This window comes from Dermacentor albipictus, chromosome 6 (assembly GCF_038994185.2).
Source record: "Dermacentor albipictus isolate Rhodes 1998 colony chromosome 6, USDA_Dalb.pri_finalv2, whole genome shotgun sequence".
In the NCBI taxonomy this organism is placed as follows: domain Eukaryota; kingdom Metazoa; phylum Arthropoda; class Arachnida; order Ixodida; family Ixodidae; genus Dermacentor; species Dermacentor albipictus.
This window is the reverse complement of record NC_091826.1, coordinates 73,443,924-73,471,448: the sequence shown is the minus strand read 5'-3', so window position 1 is coordinate 73,471,448 and position 27,525 is coordinate 73,443,924. Positions and strand designations below refer to the sequence as shown.

Below are 27,525 nucleotides of genomic sequence, written 5' to 3'. Positions count from 1 at the left end.
CGACAACACTCATTCGAACAGAACGTAATGCACAACACTGCCAGGGCTCCAGTATTTATTTATTTATATAATTAATAATAGTTAGGAAATAATTACCGGAGCCCTTTAATTAATTAATTAAACTGTAATTAATATAGGGTCATTGTGCGTCCACTTCATTTCTCACGTTTTTGCACTTCGTTTCTTTTCTTTCCTTTTCACAGCAGAATTGACTGTCGTAGTGTTTGCGACAAAACTTGTTATAGGAAACGCCGGCGTTGCCACCAATGCCCCACCATGAACCCGTGGTTATACCTCGCGTATTTATGGAACCTTTGTATTTTACAGCTTCAATTTCGTTTATTTGACAATAATTAATTTTTATGGATTTCCAAGCAGCCATATAGCTTTGTGAAAACAGCAAGGCAATTAGCCTGGGCGATGACGCGTAATCACCGCGAGACGTTGCATTTTTATTTGTAAAATGACTTTGAGACGATCTAAGGCCAGAAATGCGCTGCTCAGGCGAATCCACGCACCAGCCACAGTGATCATGCCAGCCAATCTCTTATGCTCGCGCCGCCCATAAACACCTCCCGACAGTAGCGCCTCACTGCTCTCAAAATATTTGTCGGTAAATTGATTCGGACTGTGCCTCACTCGCGCCTAAAGAACCCTTCGGGATGAGACAATTATGCCAGGTTGTGCCATGACGTACTAGTCTCTCTTCCCTGACTTGTCGACCCGCCGCGGTTGATTAGTGGCTACCTGGTGGTGGGCTTAGTAGCACGAGGTCGCGGGATCGAATCCCGGCCACGGCAGCCGCATTTCGACGGGGGAGAAATACGAAAAGACCTGTCTGCTTAGATTTAGGCGCCCGTTAATGAACCCCGGGGGGTCTAAATTTTGGGAGTCCACCACTACTGTCTGTCTCGTAATCATATCGGGGTTTTGGCACGTAACACCCCATGTTTATTTTTTTGCCAATCTTATCGCTTTGGCATTCACACTGTATTCCATGACCTTGAAGTGCCTATGTATCTGACTCTTCTGCGACGTTAATACCGAGACTTATCACGGAGACCACTACGGTGGTGCTGGCGGGATGTATACGCCACAATTGTGTCATTACCGTGGCAGTAACAAACTTGTGACGCTAAATATTCTATATACCTGGGAAGAAGCGAAATTGACCTGCTGTTGTTCGGAATAGATAAGTAACCTTGTGCTACAGACGACGTCGCATAACTACAGTATACGGACTTGCTTGCGTGTAATTGTAGGCGAATGCCGTGTGCGCGTTCACCAGCTCTTGCCCTAAATTCGCAGATCCCGACGCACGCGTTATTGACGGAACCTACAGTGGATACTTCACACAGTTCACGGGTGCGGGACGGTACTCTGTCTTTGCTTACATTTACGGAGACAGCAAGACCAGGCACGCGTACCGAAGGAGAGACGCCCGTGGTTCTAGTATCACCGTTTTGAATCATCCCCTACCCGGTGAGTTGGTCATTTGTACGTTTTCGGCAGATAAGTACGTCTCTCTCGTTTGCGCTTATTACGATGATCACTAGTGAACTCCAGCCAGACACGTATGTCGTAAATATGTTTGATCTTAGTTGAAAGGCATTGTTTGCCCATTTCTCGCCGACTGAAAGGCGATGCTCGGCGTATGCGGCGCTGCATGGCCTTTTCCGCGCCACTGGTCAGTGCTGGGCTGATCGCTGCGCAGCCGAACGCAGCGAGGTTTACAAAGCGAAGGCTCCCGCCTTTCAAGGGATACGAAAACGTGTCGACTCGGTGTCTCCAGAGTCGCACCCAGCGTCCGAAAAGTTTCGGCAGGTGCCCGCGGTATGAGCACTGCGTTTCAATCGCTGAGCACTATGCTTATATGCTTAGAAACTAAGACAATTTGCGCTAGGAAATGAAGGTCGTTGAACTTTTCCATGCCAATACGGAGAGAAAAGTACACGAACCACGGTACGAAGCGCCTGAAACTCATTAGTCTCTTAACCGGTGCTGCTTTAATGGTGGTACGACCGATGAGCATGTTGTGTTGGTGTTAGTACAATTTGCCTCTTGTGGTGGTTTGGAAATAAAGCAATACTGTGTTTTACTGATAGCGATTATAAAGAGCCCTTGAAAGCGTTCATCAGAGGTAATAGATAGCGTTTATTGTGGCCAGGTATATCGCCTTTCACAAACAACAAGGCCATCAGAAATATACATATCTTTATGGTTTCGAAACGACCATAGGAATAATGCACAGCGGTGTATCGTTCTCATGTGTAAAACAGCGCCACACAGGACAGAGAACTAGCCAGTAAAGGGTGGTCACAAATTACGACTAAATGGTATATTCCAGATATCCTCGCTTTGTCTGACATTCAAGCATAAATAGATCAATCACATTGTTTTCATTCTTTGGTACCTTTGAAAACGTTCCCACTGTTGCAGATGTATCAGATGGTAACTGTAATGTCCGTTTATATGCCTTATTTCTTATGCTTCTACTTTTTGCGTGTTAGCTTTCACGGAATCGCATGCGGTTTCCGCGAGCTGGTGCATGTGTTTAATGTAGTCTGTAACTATGTTTTCTGTATATCTGTAGATGGGGTCGAGGATTCGTCAGGCCAAGTGGTCTTTCACCTGGACCTCATGTTAGGCACTTTTTAAGGAGCCAAATAAATAAAAAAGAAAGCTTACTTTCAGTAAAACGCGTAGACCGATGGTGTTGTATGATTGCGAGAGCATGCATTAGCCAACTGCAACAAAGGCAAGAGTTGAAGGCTAAGCATTTTGAGCGTATAGCAAATGGCTACCTGACAGCCTATCCAAATCCAATATTATACGCCATCAATTAGCTTCAAGGACACCTACCGCCATTTATAAGATCCTTTTAAAGTCAGTCACTTCAGACAATACAATTGTCATTTATAGTGTTGGAATCCCACCGATGGCACCAGCTGTTGGAACCTCACCGATGCCACCAGCTGTTGGAAGCTCACCGATGGCACCGGTTGTTGGAACCTCAGTGCTGACACCCGTTATTGCAATCGGACCGCTGGCGCCCGTTGTCGCAAATGGGTCGCAAGCCCCAAGGGTAGCGTTGGCCCGGCGGCCTGGGGCACACTGGAAGCATCCAAAGGTCCCGGCAAAGCATGAGTCGACTGCTAACAGAACAACTTGTTTATTCTAGCATTGCAAAAGAGCGGCCGGTCAGGTCGACCGAAGTGGAGAGACGGGAGAGCACGCTTCTTGACTGAAGAATTCGGAGCCTCTCTTGGCGTCCGGGAGCAGCTGCTTTTATACTCTTGGCGTCGCGGGCAAGAAGGAAGGTCACGAGATGACACCACGTGACGGTGGGGCACAGACGTACTGAGAGACATGTAGAGACGAGTGTAGTGACGCATCAGACGGGCCGGCGCCGGTCAGACCTCCTCGCTTCACACTTGGGGAGCTCCTCTCCCCGGCTGCCGCGCTTTGACAAGCGTGGGCACACACACACACACGCACACACGAAGACACGTGGCACTGAAACATGCCGGGACGCGCTCGGCGGGGATGCGTCGCGGCCGCTCCGAACGGGCCAAAATGTCCGCCGCTTTGAACGAAGCCCCGGCGTCCGTTGAATCCGCGCCGGCTTTACCGCGCGTCGTAGGCGAAACGTAACAATAGGTAGGGTAACTCGCAGTCATGTGATAATAATCAACAGATGACCAAATGCATCTGTTATATTGAAACGTGCGAGTGGAGTTTGCATGAAGAGGAGAACGAAGCTGGGCTGGCTCGCGCCCGGTGCTGTGGACTCATTTCGCTAAGCGATACCTTTGCATTTTTGATCTTGTAAGTAAACGCGATACATCGCCACAACTATGGTGAAAGGCGCGCGGTGGGCCACGTACTACGTAGTGCTAGCTGAGGGACACCGTTTGCCAACGACGCAAGCACAACAGTACTAGCTTTACCGCTGCCGTCGACTTGCGGGTGGACTTGGCACCACTAACTCAAGAAATGAACTCAAACGGAGACACCAAGCAACCGTCCGCGAGGGCCTCTCCTCACCGCCACAGGGAGCCGCGGACCATCACAGGAAAGTCCGGCAACGACGTGGATGAGTGGTCCGTATGTTGCTAGCGAGTTGCCTAGCGTTTTGGTATTCCTTGATTTTCCAGCGTTAGTATGGTTTGAGAAACACCAATACACTTTGACAGCCTGGGAACTACTTGTGGAAGAAGTAAAGAAATGCGTTGGAAGCCCAGCAACGAAGAAGAAACGCGCGGAGCAGACGTTGTCGCAGAGGGCCCAAGTCACCGGGGAAACTCTCAGAATGTACATTGAAGAGACACTGAAACTATGCAAGTTGGTGGATGCCCACATGGCGAAAGAAAACACGGTGGGCCATATTATCAAAAGTATTGCCGAGGATTTTTGCCACTTCCTCATCGACAAGGACAGTCTGGTATCAGTAGCTGACATGATCAATCAATCCTTCGAGGCCCTTAAAACACGTTGCATCACTTCGATGTTTGGACGTCTGGCCAACGTCACGACGGTCGCCACCGTCGATGTATGCTTGAACAGGAGTGTGGCATGTGCATTAGAGCCCTAAGCAACTGCGCCAAATCTGATCCTGCTGTGTCTCTGTGACAGAATCGGAGTTTTTAAAAATGATTAGCAAGACTCTTCCCTCGCAGGAGCGCAGAGCTTTAGTTACATTGTTGGCTAGAGACGTTAAAGTATTTGATTTAGCACAGAAGGCGCATGGAACTCAGATACCGTGCCCGCACATTCGTCGCGAGGTTGACACCGGATCTGCGCATCCTCTCCGGCAGAAGCCTTACCGAGTTTCTGCGTCGGAGCACAAAGTCATTTCATAGCAACTCAACGAGATGCTGACCACCTGCGTTATTCAAGAATCGTTGAGTGCCTGGGCTGCGCCTGTTATATTCGTTAAGAAAAAGGCCAGGTCATGGAGGTTCTGTGTCAACTGCCGACGTCTCTACTCCATAACCAAGAAGGATGTCTACCCAGTTCCTCGCATTGATTTCTTTATCGACTACTTACATTCGGTGCCTTATTTTTCCTCAGTAAACTTGTGGTCCGGGTACTGGCAAGTTCCTATGAATTTGACTCACAAAGGAAAGACAGCTTTTGTAACGCCAGGTGGCTCGTTCAAATTTAATATGCCGTTCGCTTTGTGTAATGCCCCCGCAACGTTTAAAAGATATATGGACACAATTTTGCGGGGCCTCAAATGGGAAATATGTTTATGTTATCTGGATGATGCGGTGATCTTTAGCCAAACATTCGAGGAACATAACCATCACCTTGATCTTGTTCTAACCTGTCTGGAGGAAGAGGAGGAGGAGGAGGAACTTTATGATTGCAGAAGCCGTTGCGCGGTTTATTCCTGGGTGGTTCCCTCTGACAGGGCTCCACTGGCGATCGCGGCTCGCCTGACATGGTGAGGGTCACGGTGACATGGTGGTTGGCTTCCCAGGTCCATTTCGGAGAGTCTCGCATCCCAAGACCATCTCCAGGCAAATGACTGGCGCCGCCTGCAAACTAAAACATACACACACTTGTCTCGTCTACACGCAATCTCCCCAGACAGTTATACGGCCCGAACATGTCCCTGGTGTAGCAACCACACAGTGACACTCGCGCACATAACACACGAATGCACCGACCGTCCGGGCGACGCAATTTCGCCACGAGTCACAACACACACACTCCCCTGTCTGGAGAAGGCTGTACTGACACTGAAGTAAGAAATCCTTTGGAGAACGCGAAACACTGGTTTTGGGACACTTTGTGGACAAAAATGGCTCTAAAACGGATCCGCAGAAAGTCACCGCTGTCAGCAACTTCAAGAAGGCTCAATCTCTTGGGGACCTATGAAGTTTTTTGGGCCTGTGCTCATACTCACGGAGCTTTATTCCAAATTTTGCTGATCGGGCGCAACTAATGACTGACTTGGTGCAAAAAGACGTGCCTTTCACAGGACACTGGATTCTGACTCTCCATTTACGCAACTAAAGTTGATGCTGACATCGGGGCCGGGGCTGCGCCACTTTGATTCTTTTGCTCATATATACAGAAGTGCATACTGACGCCAGCGGAATTGGCCGTGGGGTACTGCTCGTCCAACGTCGTAACAATGTTCAACTCGTGATTGCCTATGCAAGCCGTTCATTGAGCAAGGCAGAGCGCAACTATACAGTAACAGAACAGCAGTGCCTGGCAGTCGTTTTTGCCGTTCACAAGCTTCGCCCATACGTATACGGCCGTCGTTTCACAGTCACCAACTACCATCATTCACTTTGTTGATTGGTGGGCTTACGTGACTCCTCTGGCCGACTTGCGCCATGGGCTCTGTGCTTACGAGAGATTGACTTTGTACTACGCTACAAAAGCGGTAATCACCACACAGACGCTGACTGCATATCGCGCCTACCTCTTCCTACGACTGAGTACGAAGCCGACAACTTCGATCAGTATATTGACGCTATTAACGCCCCGTTCCCTGATCTGGCGACATTGCAAAAAGCACAACATGGCGACCGTGGCTTAGATCCCCTGTTCGCCTATGCGAAAGAGCACGTCAACCCAAGCTGTTTTGCAGTCCATGACGACATCCTCTACAAGAAAAATTATTCAGGCCCAGGAGCCCGCCCGCTTGCCGTCGTTCCACGCACTTTACGTTCCCACGTTCTTCGCTTCACGCACAACGGTGGAACCTGCGGCTTCATGCGCTTTGTCCGAATGTCTCACCGCCTCCATCAAAGGTTCTACTGGCCCAAGATGCGACACGACAAGAAAAATAATTGACTGCCCTTCCACTACTGTGAGGAGGGGTGCAAGCGAAGTTCGGGATCAGCGGCTTCTTCGTTGTAACGCCTCGGCTTCACGCTCCCTCACGGCGAGGTAGGCACGTCGACAGACGAGCCTTTTCTCGGGCGAGTTTTCGGCGGCGTTCATAAACCGCCGCCTGTTTTTCAGCTGAACGCACGACGCACCGCCCGCTCCCACTGCCGTTCCTTCAACGCAGCCTACTCTTCGGCTGAACGAACCAAGCGGGACCTCCCCTTCTGAGTGCAGGGCCTAAACTGGTGCACGCCGAGGCGAGGGAACACGCGATCACACCCTTTCCGTCCCCCTCCTGAGGGAGTGGATGCCTGTGATTGGTTCCAATCACAGGCGTTGTAAGGATTGGAGTCGAGCATGAATCAGATGGTAGCTGGCCGATGCCGTCGTGCAACTCATCCACGCTGAGTACGTAGTTGAAGTGAGAGACTTGTTCCAATCGAGAACGAAGAATATGGGTTTATTTAGAGTATCTGCATACGGACGTTGCTGTTGATCAGCCTAGCATGAATGCGAGAGAAAAGCACACTGAGGAGCCGCGCAACAGCCCCCTAAATACACTCTGTTCTTCCTAGGTCTCTAGGTGAAAGAAAACGTTCGACCAGTGACATCGTAGCCGAGCCGCCTTTGAGTGGGAGGGCTTACACACACACTTCCGCACAGGTTTCACTGCCTCCACCAAGGTGAGGCGGTCTTCGCAGAACTGGGTCGTGCGTGTTGAAAGGCGCGTGGGACGGTGCCGCCAAATACATTCCCTCGGGAACTCCCCCGCTCCCGACAGACGAGGTCGATGGTGGCGAGTTCACTAACAAAGCCTGGTTCGCGACCACGTCTCGGCATTCCGGCGACGAAGAGTTGCTGACTCGGTGTATTGTCCTCCTCACACAGTGAGTCACCGCAGCAGGCATCGTGACGCCAAGAGGCTGCGGAACGACGCCTTGTCGCCCTTTCAAAGCACGTCTCCACAGTAGACCTAGTGGCGCCGTTCGGCTGGAGACTGACGGTCGGTTCCTAGAAAACGCCAACCCCACTGCTGCAGCTGGCTGAGAAAACTTTGCATGTCGGCACCTCTGCAGGCCGTTCCTAACAGCTCCTCCATGGCCCGGAATATCTCGACTGTCCAGCGCTGACAACCGCTGGGCAGAAAAAGAACGGATGGTGGCAAAGGGGTGATGCCTTGGCTTGCAGTGACCACTTGTGTAATGATGTCACCGCCCCAAAACATCCAACAAGGACAAGCAGCTGCGAAACGAACCCCACAACACGGCTCTGCGCCAAGATGACGTATCTTGGATCTCACTTTAGACTCTCTAGGCTTAAAGAAAACATATGTGTCGAAACAAAAAATGCTGCAGTTCACTACGCCAATTTTTGAAGCGATTTGTGCGGACAAATTGAGCAATCATTAAGGGAATCCTGCTAAATGAGAGGGGATCTTCTTGGCTTAACGAAATTAACAGCAACAACCCTAAAATTTAGGCGGGACCCTAAAACGCAGAATTCAAATTAGCCTGCACAAACCATCCGCATTGCTATGCAACGTTTTCTTCTTATATCTAACGGAGACGTTGTACTCTTGGAGAGTGAGGCTCCATCGGAGGAAGCGGCCATTTTCGTGTGACATTTGATTGAGCCACGTCAGAGCACAGAGGTCGGTATCGAAGATGAATCTCGCTCCATACATGTAACACGTCAACTTCTGGGCTGCCCAAACCAAACAAGCACATTCCTTCTCCGAAGCGCTGTAGGCTTGTCCTCTTACAGTTAGTTTACGGCTGGCATAGAGGATAGGATGTTACTGACTATCTCGCCGACCTGACTAAATACCACGCCCATACCTCTATCGCTTGCGTGGCACTGTAGTATGAATTCCTTTGTGTAGTCTGGCGCGCGAAGCACAGGACGAGAAACGGATAGCGTTTTCAAACTCTTTGAAAAGCGTTCTCTTTGTCCTTATGCCAGTGCACGCTATTCGGTGCTCCCTTTCGGAGGGCGTCCATTAAAGGACTTGCTATTTGTAAGTAATTCTGAATGTACCGTTGATGTACCCCGCAAGTCCGAGAAATGAACGAATGACAGTCTTCGTGCGTGGCTGTGAAAATTCTCCAATCATAGCTGTTTTCAGCTCGGCCGGGCGCCTCGTGCCCTGGCGGACATGGCCCAGATAAGTCACCCGCAAACAGCCAAATCTACACTTTTCCGCTGTCATCCTTAAACCGGCTTCCCTCAACCGTGGGAACACCTGTTTGAGGTGCGATACGTACTGTTCCCAGCTGTCCGAAAATATTGCTACATCATCAAGATATGGTAAGGCGAAATCCTGCAAGTCTTTTAGGACAATATCCATTAACTTAGAGAAGCTAAACGGAGCGTTCTTTAGCCCGAAGCTAAGTGCGAGCGGGCGAAAAGTGCCTACAGATGAGATGAATGCGGCATAGCAGCTGGCAGTTTTTGAAAGAGGAACTTGCCAGTATCCCCACATGAGATCTATAGTTAAAATGTTTTTAGCAGGGCTAACTCTTTCAATTCGTTCCTCAATGTTGGGTATCGGGTACAGCTGATCCCTAGTAATGGCATTTAATTCCTGTAATCAACACAAGGACGAGGGTCCTTGTTAGGGATTTCTAAATGTATTAGCGGTGACGTATAGCCACTCTCAGTGGGCTCAATAACTCCCAACTCTAGCATGCGCTGTATCTCTGCCTCCATAATTTCTTTCTGCCGTGGAAACAGCCTGTAAGGCTTTGATCTTACGGGTTTGGTTGATGTCAGCTCTATTTCATGCGTTATTAGTTCGGTTCTACCAGGCCGATCGCTGAACTTGTTAACTGCCCTTCTAGCTCATCTGGCTGCTCGGGTCTTACAGTCCGAGCTTACTGAATGTTTTACTCCTTCTTCCAGGCTGATTTCAGAGTTAGAAATTGCCTTACACTCATTAAACTCGGTACTAGTACCATCCTGCTCCTTGATGGTAGAGTTAACGACTCCGCTCTGCTCTACGTACGGCTTCATCAAATTGCAGTGGTATATCCTCACATACTACCTGTGACCGGGCATTTTCAGAGCATAATTACTATCTGAAAGTTTGTGCAACACTTTAACGGGCCCGTCCCAGTGAACTTCAAGCTTGTTCTTTCTTGAAGGTTTGAGGATCATTACCTGTTCTGCAAAGGGGGAAGGCAGCTGGGGAGGATCAGGTAACAACAGATTTGTTGAGGGATGGTGGGCAGATTGTTCTAGAGAGACTGGCCACTCTGTATACGCAATGCCTCATGACGTCGAGCGTACCGGAATCTTGGAAAAACGCTAACATAATCGTAATCCACTAGAAAGGGGACGCCAAATACTTGAAAAATTATAGACCGATCAGCTTACTGTCCATTGCCTACAAACTATTTACTAAGGTAATCGCAAATAGAATCAGAAACACCTTAGACTTCTGTCAATCAAAGGACCAGGCAGGATTCCGTAAAGGCTACTCAACAATAGATCATATTCACACTGTCAATCAGGTGATAGAGAAATGTGCGGAATATAACCAACCCTCATATATAGCTTTCATTGATTACGAGAAAGCGTTTGATTCTGTCGAAACCTCAGCAGTCATGGAGGCATTGCGGAACCAGGGTGTAGATGAGCCGTGTGTAAAAATACTGAAAGATATATATAGCGGCTCGACAGCCACCGTAGTCCTCCACAAAGAAAGCAACAAAATCCCAATAACGAAAGGCGTCAGACAGGGAGATACGATCTCTCCAATGCTATTCACCGCATGTTTACAGGAGGTATTCAGAAACCTGGAGTGGGAAGAATGGGGGATAAAAGTTCTTGGAGAATACCTTAGTAACTTGCGATTCGCTGATGATATAGCCTTGCTTAGTAACTCAGGGGACCAATTGCAATGCATGCTCAATGACCTGGAGAGGCAAAGCAGAAGAGTGGGTCTAAAAATTAATCTGCCGAAAACTATAGTAATGTTTAACAGTCTCGGAAGAGAAGAGCAATTTACAATAGGTAGCGAGGCAATGGAAGTGGTAAAGGAATACATCTACTTAAGGCAGGTAGTGACGGCGGATCCGGATCATGAGACGGAAATAATCAGAAGAATAACAATGGGCTGGGGTGCGTTTGGCAGGCATTCTCAGATCATGAACAGCAGGTTGCCATTATCCCTCAAGAGAAAAGTCTATAATAGCTGTGTCTTACCAGTACTCACCTACGGGGCAGAAACCTGGAGGCTTACGAAAAGAGTTCTACTCAAATTGAGGACGACGCAACGAGCTATGGAAAGAAGAACGATAGGTGTAACGTTAAGGGATAAGAAAAGAGCAGATTGGGTGAGGGAACAAAGGCGAGTTAATGACACCTTAGTTGAAATCAAGAAAAAGAAATGGGCATGGGCAGGACATGTAAATAGGAGGGAAGATAACCAATGGTCATTAAGGGTTACGGACTGGATTCCAAGGGAAGGGAAGCGTAGCAGGGGGCGGCAGAAAGTTAGGTGGGCGGATGAGATTAAGATGTTTGTAGGGACGGCATCGCCACAATTAGTACATGACCGGGGTTGTTGGAGAAATATGGGAGACGCCTTTGCCCTGCAGTGGGCGTAACCAGGCTGCTGCTGCTGCTGCTGCTGCTGCTGCTGCTGCTGCTTCTGCTGCTGCTGATGATGATGACCTGTTCTCCGGCGTTAAACATACGAAGCCTTGCATTCTAGACGTAGCAGAATTTGGCGTTCTTTTGATCTACTCCCATGTTCTTTCGGACTAGTTCTAGGGTTGCGTGGTGCCGTACCAGTAGACTTAGCACGTGTTCTACCACTGTTGGAATCTCTCCTCTTTCCTCCCACATCTCTCTCAACATTCTCAGTGGAGAACAGAGTGTCCTCCCGCACGCTAGTTCTGCTGGCGAGAATCCTATAGCCTCATGAGGAACCGTTCGCAAAGCAAACAAAGTGGCCGGAAGACAATTCTGCCAGTCCTCCTTGTGTTCGTAACAGAGCGCCCGCAAAACTCGCTTAAGCACTGAATGCCACCTCTCAACACTATTTGACTGAGGGTGATAGATGGAACTGTGTATAAACTTTACCTCGCACTTTTGTAGGAATGTGGAAGTCAGTGCGCTGTTGAATACTGACCCTTGATCCGCCTGAATGTCGGGTGGAAACCCAACTCACGCAAATACTGTTAAAGGCGCGTCCAGTACTTCGGTGGAGCTGAGCTTTTTCAGAGGGATTGCTTCTGGAAACTTTGTAGCCGGACAAGCCGGTAAACCGGTAAACAAGTACCGGTAACAAGTACGGTGTAGCCGGTAAACAAGTACCTGTAACCTGACCTTGTTTTTGGTAGAGGCCCTACCGTGTCTATCCCAAGTCGTCTGAAAGCTTCCGTTATTAAGGGCACTGCCTTTACTGGAGCTTTCCATGTTTCTCCTAGTTTAATAGAGCGCGGGCAGGCGTTGCATGATCTTGCAAAGTTTTCTACGTCTTTGAAACAGCCAGGCCAGTAGTATCACATATGCAATTGTTCCTTTGATTTGTTTATGCCTAGGTGACCAGACCAACAATTTCCATGACATAGACTCAAAAGGTCCTCCCTGTACTTAGTAGGTACGACTAACTGATCTAGAATCCTTCCCTTTCGATCTTTGCTTGGCCGACACAACAATCCTCCTCTCTCTTGTATCGTCACGTTGCGCCTAGCAATGCCTTCTTGAGCCGTCTGATGTTTTTTAGCTAAGCGTTCATCATTCTTTTGCTCGGCTACCAGTGACTCGCTGTCCACACGTAAGAGCGGCTCAAATTTCTTGGAGGCCGGTGATAGCAACGACCCTGTCCCGTTTGCGATTGTGTCAGCTGGCTCTTCCTGCAGGCGTGAAATTTGACGCCCTAGGGATACGCTCTCATTGAGTTGGTCAGCTTGCAGGCTTTCCTCAACCGTTTTTTTCGTACCTCGAGCCCAGCTCGGATTCAGTTACTAAAGTTACCTCTTTTGCTACTTCCGCTGGAGCAGCTGGTGCATTTTCAGCCGAAAGCGACGCGATTTTACGAGCTTGTCCTCGCGTCAATGCCTGTACTATGCCCTCTCCCAGTTTAAGCCCTTTGTCACGTAGTAACTGATCCGAACGATTAAAAAAAATGTAGGGGTACTGCTGCGACAAAAATTTGGAAACTGCAGTCTCGGTCACTAGCTCCTCGAACGATCCACCAATTTTCACTTTGGCCATGCGCAGACACACGCTTTGTTCCCCTACAACCTGTTTGATCCATGCTACTTCTCCCGTGAAGTCACCTACCGTCCCGTAAGACGGATGGACAATGTCCATAGTGGCGGCACTGTCTCGCAGTACCCGGCATGGTTTACCGATAACTTGCAGGTCGTGAAGATATGGGCTTAAAACTTCAAAATTCTCGTCTTTTTCGTCCACGTAGGAGAAACCTACGATAGGCTTCCTGCAGTTTACAGCGATATGTCCCAGTTTGTGGCACTTGTAGCATCGGATCGGTCTAAAAGATTGGAATTTTCTTTTCTGCTCTTCTTGTATTGTTTCCCGTTAGTCTTCTCCTAGCTCTTTTCTGAGGGCTGTACCTCCACGTCTACAGACTCCGGTCGTTTATTATGCGAACCGTTTTTGTACGGAAATGGTTTCCGCGGTCCATTTCGACCGTCCCAACTTCCTCCCTCGGCTTTCAGCTTTCTCGCATTGCGTACTTTCCGGCTAATTCAGCCGCCCTTTCCAGAGTGTTACATTCCCTCTGTCTTATACCCACAGTTTCACAGCTTGGGGGATGCTTTTGCAAAACTGCTCTTGACACATGCATTCAAGGATCATGTCTCTGCTGTCTTATGCTTCTGCGGTTTTCAGCCACTCGGCTAGGATTGCCTTTAAGCTATATGCAAACTCCGGATATCCCTCGCTATCCTTCTTGCCTGTGCTTCTAAAGCTCTGCCGAAAAGCTTCGGCTGAAAGGCGGTACTTTTTCAAAAGGCTGGCCTTAACTTTCGCATAATCATATGCATCCTGCGCATTGAGTCTGGCGATTACATCCACAGCCTCACACGGCGACATAGACAGCAACCGCTGTGGCCATGTACTCGGACCAAAGTTTATCTTCCCCCAAGTCCTTTCAAAATTTCCTAGAGACAAGCCCATGTCGCTCCCGACCTCAAATGACTTTAACAGCCTGTCCATGCGGCATGATTCTGCCTCGTTTGACCGTCCCAGAGTGCCTAAACTTCCTTGAACTCCGAACGTTTCCTTTCAAGTTCAAGTTGCATTTTTTACCTCGGGATCTTTCTCGTTTTCCACTCTGTCCCGTTTCTTTATATTGCTAAAGATCTCTAACCCAATTTCAATGTCCTCCTCACTGGCCTGTTCGGAAATCAGCTGAAATATTTCCAATTTTAGCATTTTCTTGCGTACCTCTAGGCCCAGTTCCTCACCAACATTCAACAATTCGTTCCTAAGCAGTGTCCTGAACTCCATGATTGCTGCTTTACTGCCTTGGTCCTGCTCGCCAAACTTACCTAGGAAAACACAACCTAGCCAACAATCAGCAATCTAGCATCCCTACTGTTCTAAACAGAACAACCATATAATGAAGCCTAGAGAGTCAAAGCAAGAACCGAGCACTCACCGGACACACAGCATCACGTCGCAAAGTCCGTCTCACGTTGTCAGCCAGTTTTAATGATTGGAGCCGGGCATGAATTAGATGGTAGCTGGCCGATGCCGTCGTCTAACTCGTCCACTATGAGGACGTTGTTGAAGTGAGAGACTTGTTCTCATCGAGAACGAAGAATATGGGTTTATTTACAGTATCTACACACGGACATTGCAGTTCGTCAGTCTAGCATGACTGCGAGAGAAAAGCACACGGACGAGGCGCGCAGCAGCCCCTCAAATACACTCTGTGCTCCGTAGGTCCTTAGGTGAAAAGAAACGTTCAACCAGAGTCATCGTAGCCAAGCCACCTTTGAGCGGGAGGTCTTACACACACACTTCCGCACAGGTTTCACTGCCCCCACCAAGGGTAAAGGGAAAACGTTCGACCAGAGTAATCGTAGCCAAGCCACCTTTGAGCGGGAAGGCTTACACACACATGTCCGCACAGGTTTCACTGCCCCCACCGAGGTGAGGCAGTCTTCGCAGAACTGGGTCTTGCGTCTTGAAAGGCGCCTAGGACGGTGCCGCCAAATACATTTTCTCGGGAACTCCCCTACTCCCGATACACCAGGTCGGTGGTGGCGAGTTCACTAACAAAGCCTGGTTCGTCGGCCTCGTCAAGGCATTCCGGCGACGAAAAGTTACTGACTCTGCGTATTGTACTCCTCACACAGTGAGTCGCCGCAGCAGGCATCGTGATGCCAAGAAGCTACGGAACGACGCATTGTCGCCCTTTCAAAGCACGTCTCCACAGTAGACCTAGTGGCGCTGTTCGGCTGGAGGCTGACGGTCGGTTCCTAGAAAACGCCAACCCCGCTGCTGCAGCTGGCTGAGAAAACTTTGCATGTCGGCACTTCTGTAGGGCCTTGTTAACAGCGTCCAATCGTAGGAACAATGACAACGTAACAAGAGTCCCACGAATGCGCCTCCCAGACTTCTTCATACTGTACCGCCTCCTCACCTTCAAGGCCGTTGGTGTCGGTCTCCACTGCCAATTTTCACGATCAAACAATGCCAGTCGATGGGTAGTCGTCTGTGTCGACCATCCGAAGCGTTACGCAGAAACTGCGGCCGTACCTGCAACAACGACCTACCATGTATCGCAGTTTATGCTTCGCCTTAGAACTCGACGCCACGGTCCTCAACGAGTCATCATCAGTGACCGCGGGCGCCAGTTTGCCGCCGACGTCGTTGAGAAGATCGTGCGCCTGTCCACCTGCCAGGTCCACCGTGCCACTCCATATCACCCGCAGGCCAATGGCCTCGTGGAGCGCCCGAATAAGACTCTTGCGAACATGTTATCCATTTATGTCTACTACAAGCACAAAATACCTAAAGCATACAACAACGCGAAGCATGAGACCACAGAGCACCATCCATGTTATCTGCTTGACGCTCACTCTCCTCGCATCTGTGTCGACTCAATTTTTCTTTTACGGTAGACGTGGAAATTTCGGTTGGCATTCAAAAACTGGTACAGCGCAACATAGAAAGAAACAAGCCGAGCCGACAAGATAAAAGAACAGTTCGCTCTGTTCCTTTATCTGCCCGGCTCGGCTTGCTTTCTTCATTTCTAAGTTGCGCTGTACCACTTTTAGAATTAAATACCGACTCGCCCAGTCACCAACCCTAGTCGGTTGGCGAGACATTGTGCCGAGCAGAAGTCCGTCGCATTGCACGCCCCCGAACTCTGACATCCAAAAAGCGCTCAAAGATCCGTCCCGACGGCCGCCATCGGACCGTGTCTTATACTGCTTATACTGGTTCTGGACACCGGCCCGCAAACGTGGTGTGTGTCGAAAGCTCTTGGCCCGCTACTCCATTCCATTCGTCGTGGCCGACCACCTCAGTGACGTTATGTATGTTATCTCCAGCGTCGCAAGCAATGGTAGCCGCTCTAGAAAGACACAGCTGACACATGTCGCGCGCATTAAGCCATTCTACCGTTGACATTCTGCACGACTCGATCAGCGGGCATCGTTTGCGAACTGGGAAGTGAAACGTGCGGGTGTTCTTTGGATGACAAGGACAACGAGGCTGGGCTGGCTCGCGTGTGGCGGTGTGAGCTGATTTTGCTGAGCGATAACCTTGCAATCTTCATCTTGTAGATAGACGCGATCTATCGTCACAATATTATTTGGTGCCTGCGCTCACTCTAGCCCTTGGTTTTATAACAATCACATCGCTGATAACAGCCTATTGGAGTACTGCCACAACGTAAGCCTTTACTGTGTGGTAGATGCATCGCAGGCCATATGCTGATATTATGGCGTTCCATTAATATGCCGCTGCACCCGTGCCAACGTTGTTTACGTATCAACAGCATGTTACTTTCGTTTCGAATCGCTGATGGGTAAAGTCAAAACGAAATACACTATACTGAAGGGCAAATTCAATGCCAAGGTAGGCAAGAAGCAGGCTGGAGACAAGTCAGTGGGGGAATATGGCATATGCTATAGGAATGGCAGGGGAGAGTTATTAGTAGAGCTTGCAGAACAGAATAGTATGCGGATAATGAATTCCTTTTTTCCGCAAGCGCGATAGCTGAAAGTGGACGTGGAGGAGCCCCAATGGCGAGACTAGAAATCAAATAGACTTTATTCTCTGCGCTAATCCTGGCATCATACAAGATGTGGACGTGCTCGGCAAGGTGCGCTGCAGTGACCATAGGATGGTAAGAACTTGAATTAGCCTATATTTGAGGAGGACGGGAAGAAACTGGCACATGAGAAGCCGATCAATGAGTTAGCGGTAAGAGGGAAAATAGAGGAATTCCGGATCAAGCCACAGAAAAGGTTTTCAGCTTTAACTCAGGAAGAGGACCTTAGTGTTAAAGGAATTAAGGACCATCTTATGGGCATCATTAAGGAGTGTGCAATAGAAGCCGGTGGTAACTCCGTTAGACAGGACATTAGTAAGCTATCGCAGGAGACGAAAGATCTGATCAAGAACCGCCAATGTATGAAAGCCTCTAACCCTACAGCTAGAATAGAACTGGCAGAACTTTCCAAGTTAATCAACAAGCGTAAGATAGCTGACATAAGGAAGTATAATATGGATAGAATTGAACAGGCTCTCAGGAACGGAGGAAGCCCAAAAGCAGTGAATAAGAAACTAGGAATAGGCAAGAATCAGATGTATGCATGAAGAGACAAAGCCGGAAATATCATTTCTAATATGCATGAGAAAGTTCAAGCGGCTGAGGAGTTCTATATAGATTTATGCAGTACCAGTCGCACCCACGACGATAATGGAAGAGCGAATAGTCTAGAGGAATTGGAAATCCCTCAAGTAACGCCGGAAGAAGTAAGGAAAGCCTTGGGAGCTATGCAAAGGGGGAAGGCAGCTGGGGAGGATCAGGTAACAGCAGATTTGTTGAAGGATGGTCGGCAGATTGTTCTAGAAAAACTCGCCACCCTGTATACGCAATGCCTCATGACCTCTAGCGTACCGGAACCTTGGAAGAACGCTAACATTATCCCAATCCATAAGAAAGGGGGCGCCAAAGACATGAAATTTATAGACTGATCAGCTTGATATCTGCTGCCTACAAAGTAATTACTAAGGTAATCGCAAATAGAATCACGAACACCTTAGACTTCTGTCAACCAAAGGACCAGGCAGGATTTCGTAAAGGCTACTCAACAATATACCATATTCACACTATCAATTAGATGATAGGGAAATGTGCGGAATTTAAGCAACCCTTATATGTAGCTTTCATTGATTGCGAGAAAGCGTTTGATTCAGTCGAAACCACAGCAGTCATGGAGGCACAACAGAATCAGGGTGTAGACGAGCCGTAGGTAAAAATACTGAAAGATATCTATAGCGGCTCCACAGCCACCGTAGTCCTCCATAAAAAAGCAACGAAATCCCAATAAAGAAAAGCGTCAGGCAGGAAGATAGGATCTCTCCAATGCTATTCACAGCGTGTTTACAGGAGGTATTCAGAGACCTGGATTGTGAAGAATTGGGGATAAGAGTTAATGGAGTAACTTAGTAGCTTGCGATTCGCTGATGATATTGCCTTGCTTAGTAACTTAGGGGAGCAGCTGCAATGCATACTCACTGATCAGGAGAGGTGATGCAGAAGGATGGGTCTAAATTTAATCTGCAGAAAACTAAAGAAATGTTTAACAGTCTCGGAAGAGAACAGCAGTTTACGATAGGTAGCGAGGCACTGGAAGTGGTAAGGGAACACATCTGCTTAGGGCAGGAAGTGACCGCGGATCCGGATCATAACACTGAAATAATCAGAAGATTAAGAATGGGCTGGGGTGCTTTTGGCAGTCATGCTCAGATCATGAACAGCAGGTTGGCATTATCCCTCAAGAGAAAAGTGTATAACAGCTGTGTTTCACCAGTGCCCACGTATGGGGCAGAAACCTGGAGGCTTATGAAAAGGCCTCAGCTAAAATTGTGGACGACGCAAGGAGCTATGGAAAGAAGAAATGCGTGTAACGTTAGGGGATAAGAAAAGAGCCGATTGGGTGAGGGAACAAACGCGAGTTAATGACATCTTTGTTGAAATCAAGAAAAAAAAATCGGCATGGGGCCGGACATGTAACGAGGGGGGAAGATAACCGATGGTCAATAAGGGTTACGGACTGAATTTTTAAGGGAAGGGAAGCGTAGGAGTGGTGGCTGAAAGTTAGGTGAGCGGATGAGATCAAGAACTTTGCAGGGACAACATGGCCACAATTAGTGCATGGCCGGGGTAGTTGGAGAAGTAACGGGGAGGCCTTTCCCCTGCAGTGGGCGCAACCAGGCTGATGATGATGACGATGGCTTTCGTTACACACATTACGCTACTGAGAATTCACATATTGCCCGAAAAGTATGTAACATTTCTTGACCTTTTCTGTCGAAGCCGTGACCGAAATGAATTGAGCGAAAAAAAAACAATGGAAGGGTGTTTCATTGGGCTGGTAGTATTGAAACAGCAACTCCAAATGGGTGGCCTTACAGGAGGGACACCAAAACCAGAAACACCTCCACACAGCATCTTGGCAGCCCTTCCTCCGATAGCCAGCAGAAGAAAGCTGTAGCGCTTATTCCTTTACGAGCAGCCCTCACAGAGATAGGCACGTGGGTGAAATAAATGAGTAGATTTTTGTAAAAAGCGCTTTACCAAGCTTCTATCTTAGAAGATCCCTTTAACACAACATGTTAGGGGAATTCCACTAAAGTATTGCCTGGAAATCGGAGGATTGGATCAATATTTTTAGAAGACGTACAAGAGATGAGATATTCTATTTCTTACGAAGAATTATTAGTGGTTGTCAAGGACTGCATAAAAGAAAAAGGTGGCTGAGAGATTTCAAGAACGGAACCGTCAAATTTCTCGAGTGCTTCAGGTCTGTGGAGGCACTCCGATGGATAAGCTGCCGCGCTAAGGATATGTCCTATGTGACGAGTCATGGTGCCGATGGTTGCCACAAGGGGTTCGGAGATGCGGCCATTGAGGCCGGCCGCGTTAGCATATTCTATTCTAGTGGCACTTTCACGCGGGACTAGTTATATTCTTAACACGGGACTGGCATCTTAAAATTGACGCGCCGCCACAAGCCTCTACAAGTGTTTTATATTCGATTAACTGCTGCTCGTGTTATTGAACGTTTTTATGTGTGACGTACTAGTGCTTACATCGGTGTTTTAGTTGTGTTTGTTTTGTACAGCGTCTATCTGCTTAGCAATGATCTTTGCCTGATGTTTGATACAAATAGTGTGAGGCGTTTCTACTTATTTATTGAAGTTGTGCCCATATCGCCAACAGGCGTTATAAACAGATAGGGGAGGAGAAATTAGTTACATATACATCATTCAGATGCAGTTAACATCTCTACATCAGGTAATTCATTACAACAGAAGTGCACACAAGTCAAAATTAAATTTAGGTGAGAACCATCGAAAAATATTATATATCAGTCAAGAAACACAAAGTTACACTCCAAACAATGTCAATTATTCACGGTAAGCAGAAAGTACAGCTAATCGTATCAGCTAGTTAACCGAGTAAAAGAAATCATCATTAGAAGAAACCACTACAATAGAAGGATGCAACCGGTTCCACTTGCGATTCGTTGTCGAAAAGAATGAAGTAATAAATAATTTTGTTTTATACGAGTATTCGCGTACTCTCAGCTTGAGGTCACCTCGCTGTGTAGGTTCCCTCAGGTACTCGCCCCTGGGAATGCCAGCAACAGAGATAGTAAATATTTCAGAAAATTTCCAGGTGAACTGCACGACGACCATAGTCTAAACTATGTCATTTCATAAGCTCTTTTACATGGGTGACACTAAAGTTTCTGTCATATTGTCCAGCGACAAAGCAAGTTGGCATATTCTGCACCCTTTCTAATTTAGTGATGTCTTCCATATTGGTTGGTCCCAAACAACGCATGCGTACTCAGGGGCAGACCTCACGTATACCTAATAAAGTAGCCCCTTAGAAGTTCAAATAAACGTATCTGCAATTCGAAGAAGAAACCTCAGTATCTGGCCTGCTTTAACTATTACGTAGTCAACATGACGCTGCCAATTGAAATTATGTGTATGCTCCTAGATTTTTATACTGTGATAGCCTAACCATTGCCATATCATTAATCTACAGTGACCGTCCGCCCCGTAGTTGCCCCAACAGTGCTCCAGAAATCAAGTTTGCCACGCCGTAGGGGTCATTGCCCCCTGCTCTTTCTTGCAGCAGAAGCGGCTGCCCTACTGGGGCGCCACCACTGCCCCTCGGCAATCCTGTATTTACTTTTGAATAAAGCCAGTCGATTCTCCATTCTGAAGCTCTCAAAATGTGTATTCCTTGCCTACGCTAAACAGAGCTCCCAAGAAGTGGTGACAAAGAACCTTCAAATTATTTTTTTTCGAACACTAACGATGTAGGACGTTGCTCTTATTCCTGCTGATACAGATGACGCCATGGTTACGTCTCCTGTCATCGCCGCAGTGCTTCAGCTTCCCAGTTTTTGGCCAAAGAATGATCAAGTTTGGGTTATGCAAGCAGAGGCCCGTTTTCGATCAACTCCGGCGCATTACTTCCCATCTATACAGTCGTCTATAGCACGGCTCATCGCCGATGCAATAGACGACTGGCTAGCGGATACGCCTTCAGCCACAGCATACGACTACCTGAAATGCATGGTCCTGCACCGCCTCGAGTCACCGCAATAGAGTAGGCTTCAACAGCTCCTCTCCGAGGAACTCGGCGACCAACGACCGTCACAACTCCTGTACTGGTTGCGTCAGTTACTGAGGGAGCACTCCGCAAACGACAGCGGCAGCTTCCAATTTTGTGCTAGCGCTTCTTGCAACGCCCCTCACAGTCGCCACGCATGGTATTGGCGAGTTCCGCCTAGACGAGTCTTGATCGGCTAGCTGAACTCGCTGACCGCATAATAGATTTCAAGTCTGCTATCGCCGCTGCATGAGTCCCAGAGCCAGGAGATCGACTCACGCGCCTGGAGGAAACAGTCAACCACCTTGCCAGTGCACGGGAGAAGCTGACAACGGGTGGCAATACTTCCAACCAACTTCGGCGCAACCATTCGCCTTCGCAGTCTCGCATCGCATCCTAGAGACTCGCTGCGGCAGTTATGCTCGCGCCACCATCGCTTTCGCGAACAAGCAATTCTCTGCATCTGGCCGTCTGCATGCCTCGATTTGCTTGGTCTACAGTCCACCTCATCTGACATCTGCACATTTCCGCTGCTCTCAACGCAAGACAAAATATTTGCTGGGTCCCCGCAGGTCATGAAGCCCCGAAACGACGCGCTGCCCGCGAAGCACAAGGTGACGCATCATATCACCACCACCGACCCACCTGTCACCGCCCGGCCACGGAGGCCAGCGGGAAGGAGGTTGGAAGTCGCCTCTCGTGAGTTCGAACACATGCTTCAGCTCAGGGTTATCCGTCCTTCCTCCAGCAATCGGTGTTCCCCTCTCTGTCACGCTCCGAAGCCGGACAGTGGTGATTAGCGCCCTTATGTTGAATACCGAGGCTCAAATGCCATCACTCCTCCGCATCAATATCCCCTTCCCCACATACATGAACTCGGCTCTCATCTCGCAGGAGCCAAATTATACAGCAAGATCTATTTGATGAACTCCTAGCATCGAATTCCTGTCAAACCAAGCGACAATCTGAAGACAGCAATCACTATTTCATTTGGCCTATTTGACTTTTGCTGTATGCGTTACTATCAGAAGAATGCGGCACAAACTTTTCAAAGGTTCAAGGACGAGGTGACGCGGACTCCCGTTCATTTTTGTCTACCTTCGAAGAACACCTTCACCTTCTGTTTGAGCGACTGGATGAACACGGCCTGGTCCTACAGCCCCAGAAATGCATTTTCGGAGTTGAAGCCCTGGATCTTCTTGACCATCGCATTTCACCCCAATGCCCATCGCGCCACAAAGAATCACCGGTGTGCGCAATTCAGGACTTCCCCTTTCCAACCTCCTTTCAGAAGTTGCGCGAGTTTCTGACGCTCAGAAATTTTCACAGGCTCTTCATACCACACTATGTGCAAGTTCCTCAAACACTTACGAACGTGCTCCGTCGCGACGCCAAAAAAAAAAAAAAACCGCTTACCTTCCACTGCTCCTCAAAGCACGAACACTCCTTCCAGGAAGCGAAGACGCGGTTGGCGACTGCAGTGTTGCTAATTCATCCCTTGCCCGACGCGCCAGCTCGCATTGTGATGGAAGCATCAACCAGGGCAGTGGGTGCAGTACTGCAGCAGCACGATGACACAAACTGGAGACCACTGGGCTTCTTCTCATAGCGCCTCAAACATTAAAAAGCTCGCTACAGCATCTTCGCGAGGGACATGTTCGCCATCTATTGCGCTGTCAAGGATCTCCGTTTTCTTTTTTTCTTAAAGGCTGTAGCATTTACATTCTGACCGACCCGAGGCCGTTAGCCTTCATTTTCAAGAACAGTCGTTCCTCGTGCTCAGCACGTGAGCTTCGGCAACTTTCTTCTATCTCCGAGTTTTTTATCTACATCTACCATATCTCTAGGAGAGAAAATCAGGCAGCTCACGCACTGTCATGGATCGGCGCTGTGCCTGCTGGCCCTGTGGATTTCCAAGCTCTAGCCTCCGCCGAGCTACACGACCCCGAGCTGCGCCAGTGGAGGGAAAAAGGTTCATCGCTCCAGCTTTCGGAGGTGGCGCTTTCCTACACAACAACATTAGTCACTTGCGACACATCGCAGGGAGCTCCTCGCTCGTTCGTGTCCCATCCGTTTCGGCGGTGAATATTCGGTTCAATTCATATCTGGCCAGTCAGGCTAGTGATCAACAAAGTTGTTCGAAGCTAGGCAAGAAGCTGCCAGGCCTGCCAAGCCGTGAAAGTGACCCGGTACACGCGTTCAGTGGGGCAGCTGTTTCGACCACCAGAGAGCCGATAAGATCATGTGCACTTAGACTTGGTGGGGCCTCTTCCGCCCTGCCAAGGTTTCAGGTGCTTCCTCACGTGTGTTAACCGGTACTCAAGGTGACCTGAGGCGACGCCTCTGCAAGAAAAAGTGGCGGAAGCATTTCTTGGTAAGCGATTGTGTCGGCACGGTCATTCCTTTCGTGTGGCTACTGGCAGAGGCGGACAATTCCAAAGCTCCCTATTTTCTGCCCTGGCAAGACTGCTGGGCACGCGCATTCATAACATCATGGCTCACCACCCAGAGAGAAACGGCATGGTCGAGTGTCTCCACCGACAACTGAAGGCGTCATTGACCGCCACGCTCTACAGACAGCAGTGGGGGGAATGAAAACTTTGGCATCGGAGCCAGCAGTCGAAGAAGTGGGGGACAAAGCGACTTGAACCGGGAGCGGTTGTTCGAGGCTCGGCTGGGCGCTCTTCGGCGTAGCCGGCCAGGACTGGGGCTTGCTGGTGGGGACTGAGGGACTGCGTCGTTCCCGCAGTGGAAAGGCTACCTCGAGTACTATTAGGGCTGCTAACAACCAATAATGACGATGCTCTATGGGTCAGCAATCCGCGTTCCAAGCCAGTTCTTCGCCCCCCAGCAAGGCACTCCGGCAGCTGCCGCACAGCAGAGAGGGACGCTACATTCCTGGCAGCCTGCGTTTGGTTTCCCTACGATGGACACAACCTCGCACGTCTTCTGCGGCGCGACTCTATCAAGCCACCATTGACTCCATCCTATGAATGCCCCTTTCGTGTGGTTTCGCGTTCAGAGAAGGCCATGGAGATTGACGTTCGCGGCATGAAAGAGAGAGTGTCGTGCTACCTCATGAAACCGGCCTATCTTGAACATAATTAACTCTTCATTTATTCCACCATTCCCACCTAAGATTCCAGCATTCTAAGAGGGGGGGGGGAGCCTTTGTAGCGACCGTCCGTCTCTTCGTTGTCCCCGCCGCGCGGGTCATTGCCACTTGCTCGGTCTTCAATCCAGTTTGCCTCGCCGTGACGGTAATATTCCCTGCTCTTTCTTATAAGCGAAGCGGCTACCCGACTGGGACGCCACCACTGCAACACGGTGAACCTGTTTGTACTTTTGAATAAATCCACTCGAGTTTCCGTCCTCAAGCTGTCAAAACTTGTATTCCTTGCCTCCGCTAAACCTATCTGCCAACAAATCATTTAACAAGTCGGAGGAGCTTGCTTTTATCAAATAAATTCAGTGAAAGTTACTTTCTTCATGTTTAATTGCGTGCACAACCACAGGAACAAATCATAACTTTTGTCATTATTCCTTTGCACTCGAATTTTGTCCTTAGAATTAGTGAATTTCCGATACAATACGCAGTCTTGCGCAAGAAGTGCAATATCTGATTCGATAACTTGCGTTATATCATTAATGTATAATAAAAACACCACTGATCTGAAAACACAGCATGTATTTCTACGTATATACACACCTCCAGACCGCCTTTATAGACTACTTTAAAGTGACAAAACTATTATTACTTTATATATATATATATATATATATATATATACTTAATAGGTTCCAGATGTCCTATTTATTTTCATATGCGTGGCGAGGGGCGTAATTTTTACGAATGAGTAGCCGGCCGATGAACGCTGGCAGTTTTAAGACATTAACCATTACCATGCCGTGTTACACAAGCAATGCACAGCTAAGCTTTTTTAAAACTGAATATTACCTTGAGAAAACTCAGATACTTGCTCGGAATATGTGCCGTACCTGATAATGAAATGCTAACGACCGCGGTACTGGAAATAAATTTTGGGTTGTATGCTCTTGAATAATGTATTGTTGCTGCTCAACATTTAGGAAGAACACAGCCCGCGAATGAACTGGTTATTCTTGCAGTCTATATTTGAAATAAGCGCTCATATGTCTCCGGTATATCTAAGCCTATTGTTTCTACTGTCAGGATCTACAGCTCGCTCATAGACTGTTTCGGTCGCTAGACATGTGTGCATGTCAGTAAAGCAATGACACTCAGAGAACCCAGCTAGTACGACTTGTTATTGGCAATAACGATTGGTTTATAATTTATCTATTCAAATTACAACGTATATAGGCTCCATTATAACAATGTAAGTAGCAAGCATTGATGCTAGTTTCTATCCAAGTCTTCATCATGCCTAAAATAGATGGCATCCGTTTCAAAGTTATTGTCAAGGTTAACGTAACAAGATATGGAGCGAGATTTCTAATGGCGCTTTACAAGAATGCTCCTTACTTAATCACTGTTGACAAGGGTGAATATCAATTACCGAGTGAAACAAGTTAATGGTATGAGAATATATGAGAAGTGTAATTATTTTGCATAGCACACAGGTTAAGAAAATGTGGAGTTAAACGAAATGGGAGTTATTATTCACTGTTTGCACAACTGCAACGAAGTTTTCTCCTTTGCAGTAGTCTCGTCACTGCAGACAATTAACAGTGACAACAACTTGCTCAGACTTGCCGATCCTATATGTTCAGCACTCATTCAACAGCTTTCAGTTGATCTCGTCGCCACCTACGAAAGTAGACAGATTAATTTTTTTATAATTAAGAATGTCTTCTACCGAGGATATAATCAACAGCATATGCAGTGTTATGGTGATTGGTTAGAAAAAGTCCTGGGTAACAGTTTCTTTGGTAAATGCGAGAAGCATGCGGTGTTCAACGTTTGTACACAGCCGGCGTCCGGGGTACAGTCACCTGTTGGAACTATCGTGTTGACAGTATGACCCAATTTACCATTTATAACTTGCAAAAATTGTGAGAGCTTCGAGTAAGACCGCCTTTAGATGCGATCTAGTGCAAGCAGTACGGGTGGCACTCAAATAGGCCGCCGCAGCCGCTTAACATTAATACCATTTGTCTAGGCTATGTCGTTGCACTGGAAGACCAGGAAGTGAATTTGTACTTATTTTCCTGCGTTTTGCGAACCGTGTTTTTTTCGTTGGTGTTCTTTTTTCTAACTTCCCAACAGAAATGACATATACATGTTTTGCGCAATCAACTTGGTGGAATGAAAGCACACTCTTGTTTTAATTAAGGAGAAAGCGCCAGCGTCAACTCCACGGCACGTAGGGTCTTTGTGGGGCCGAAAAGCAGCGAGATTGGTTGTGCAATGCGGCAGCACACAAATCACTGTCCGGTGCAAGCATTATTCAGTACACTAGACGCAGTGGGATGACAAGCGCAATGCCAGGATTTTCTGCTTAATTCTGTGAAAATAAATGTAAATTGTGTCACGTGCTTTATGCTGTTGTTCTTTAAAAACAAAGCCTATATAAGCGAGAACGCTTCCCTTTTCTTATCTGATATGTTTGTGCCTTGTTCGAGGGGAGATCCGGAGATAGTGCAGTCTAAAGGCATCCCATTAGTACGTGCAGTTGGAATGTGTTGGCCGACCAAAAAGATAGCGAGCGAAACATTGTAAGCAGCCGCACGCTCCTCGTACTCCCGTCACATGAGACGTGACGCGATAGAGTGCCGTGCGCAATTACTCCGCCCCACTCTGAGCCCCAACTCGCTCAAGCAGACATGTCTTCGATAGA

At 48.1% G+C, this 27,525-nt stretch overlaps 1 protein-coding gene across 1 annotated transcript in view; it reads left to right on the top strand.

Moving 5' to 3' along the window:
- LOC139061195 (uncharacterized) overlaps positions 1–27,525 on the top strand; it is a 228,647-nt gene that overhangs the window by 79,351 nt on the left and 121,771 nt on the right. The window contains exon 14 of the mRNA XM_070540841.1: positions 1,309–1,482. Within this exon, the coding sequence (XP_070396942.1) occupies positions 1,309–1,482 (174 nt within the window). The remainder of the gene's footprint in view (positions 1–1,308; positions 1,483–27,525) is intronic.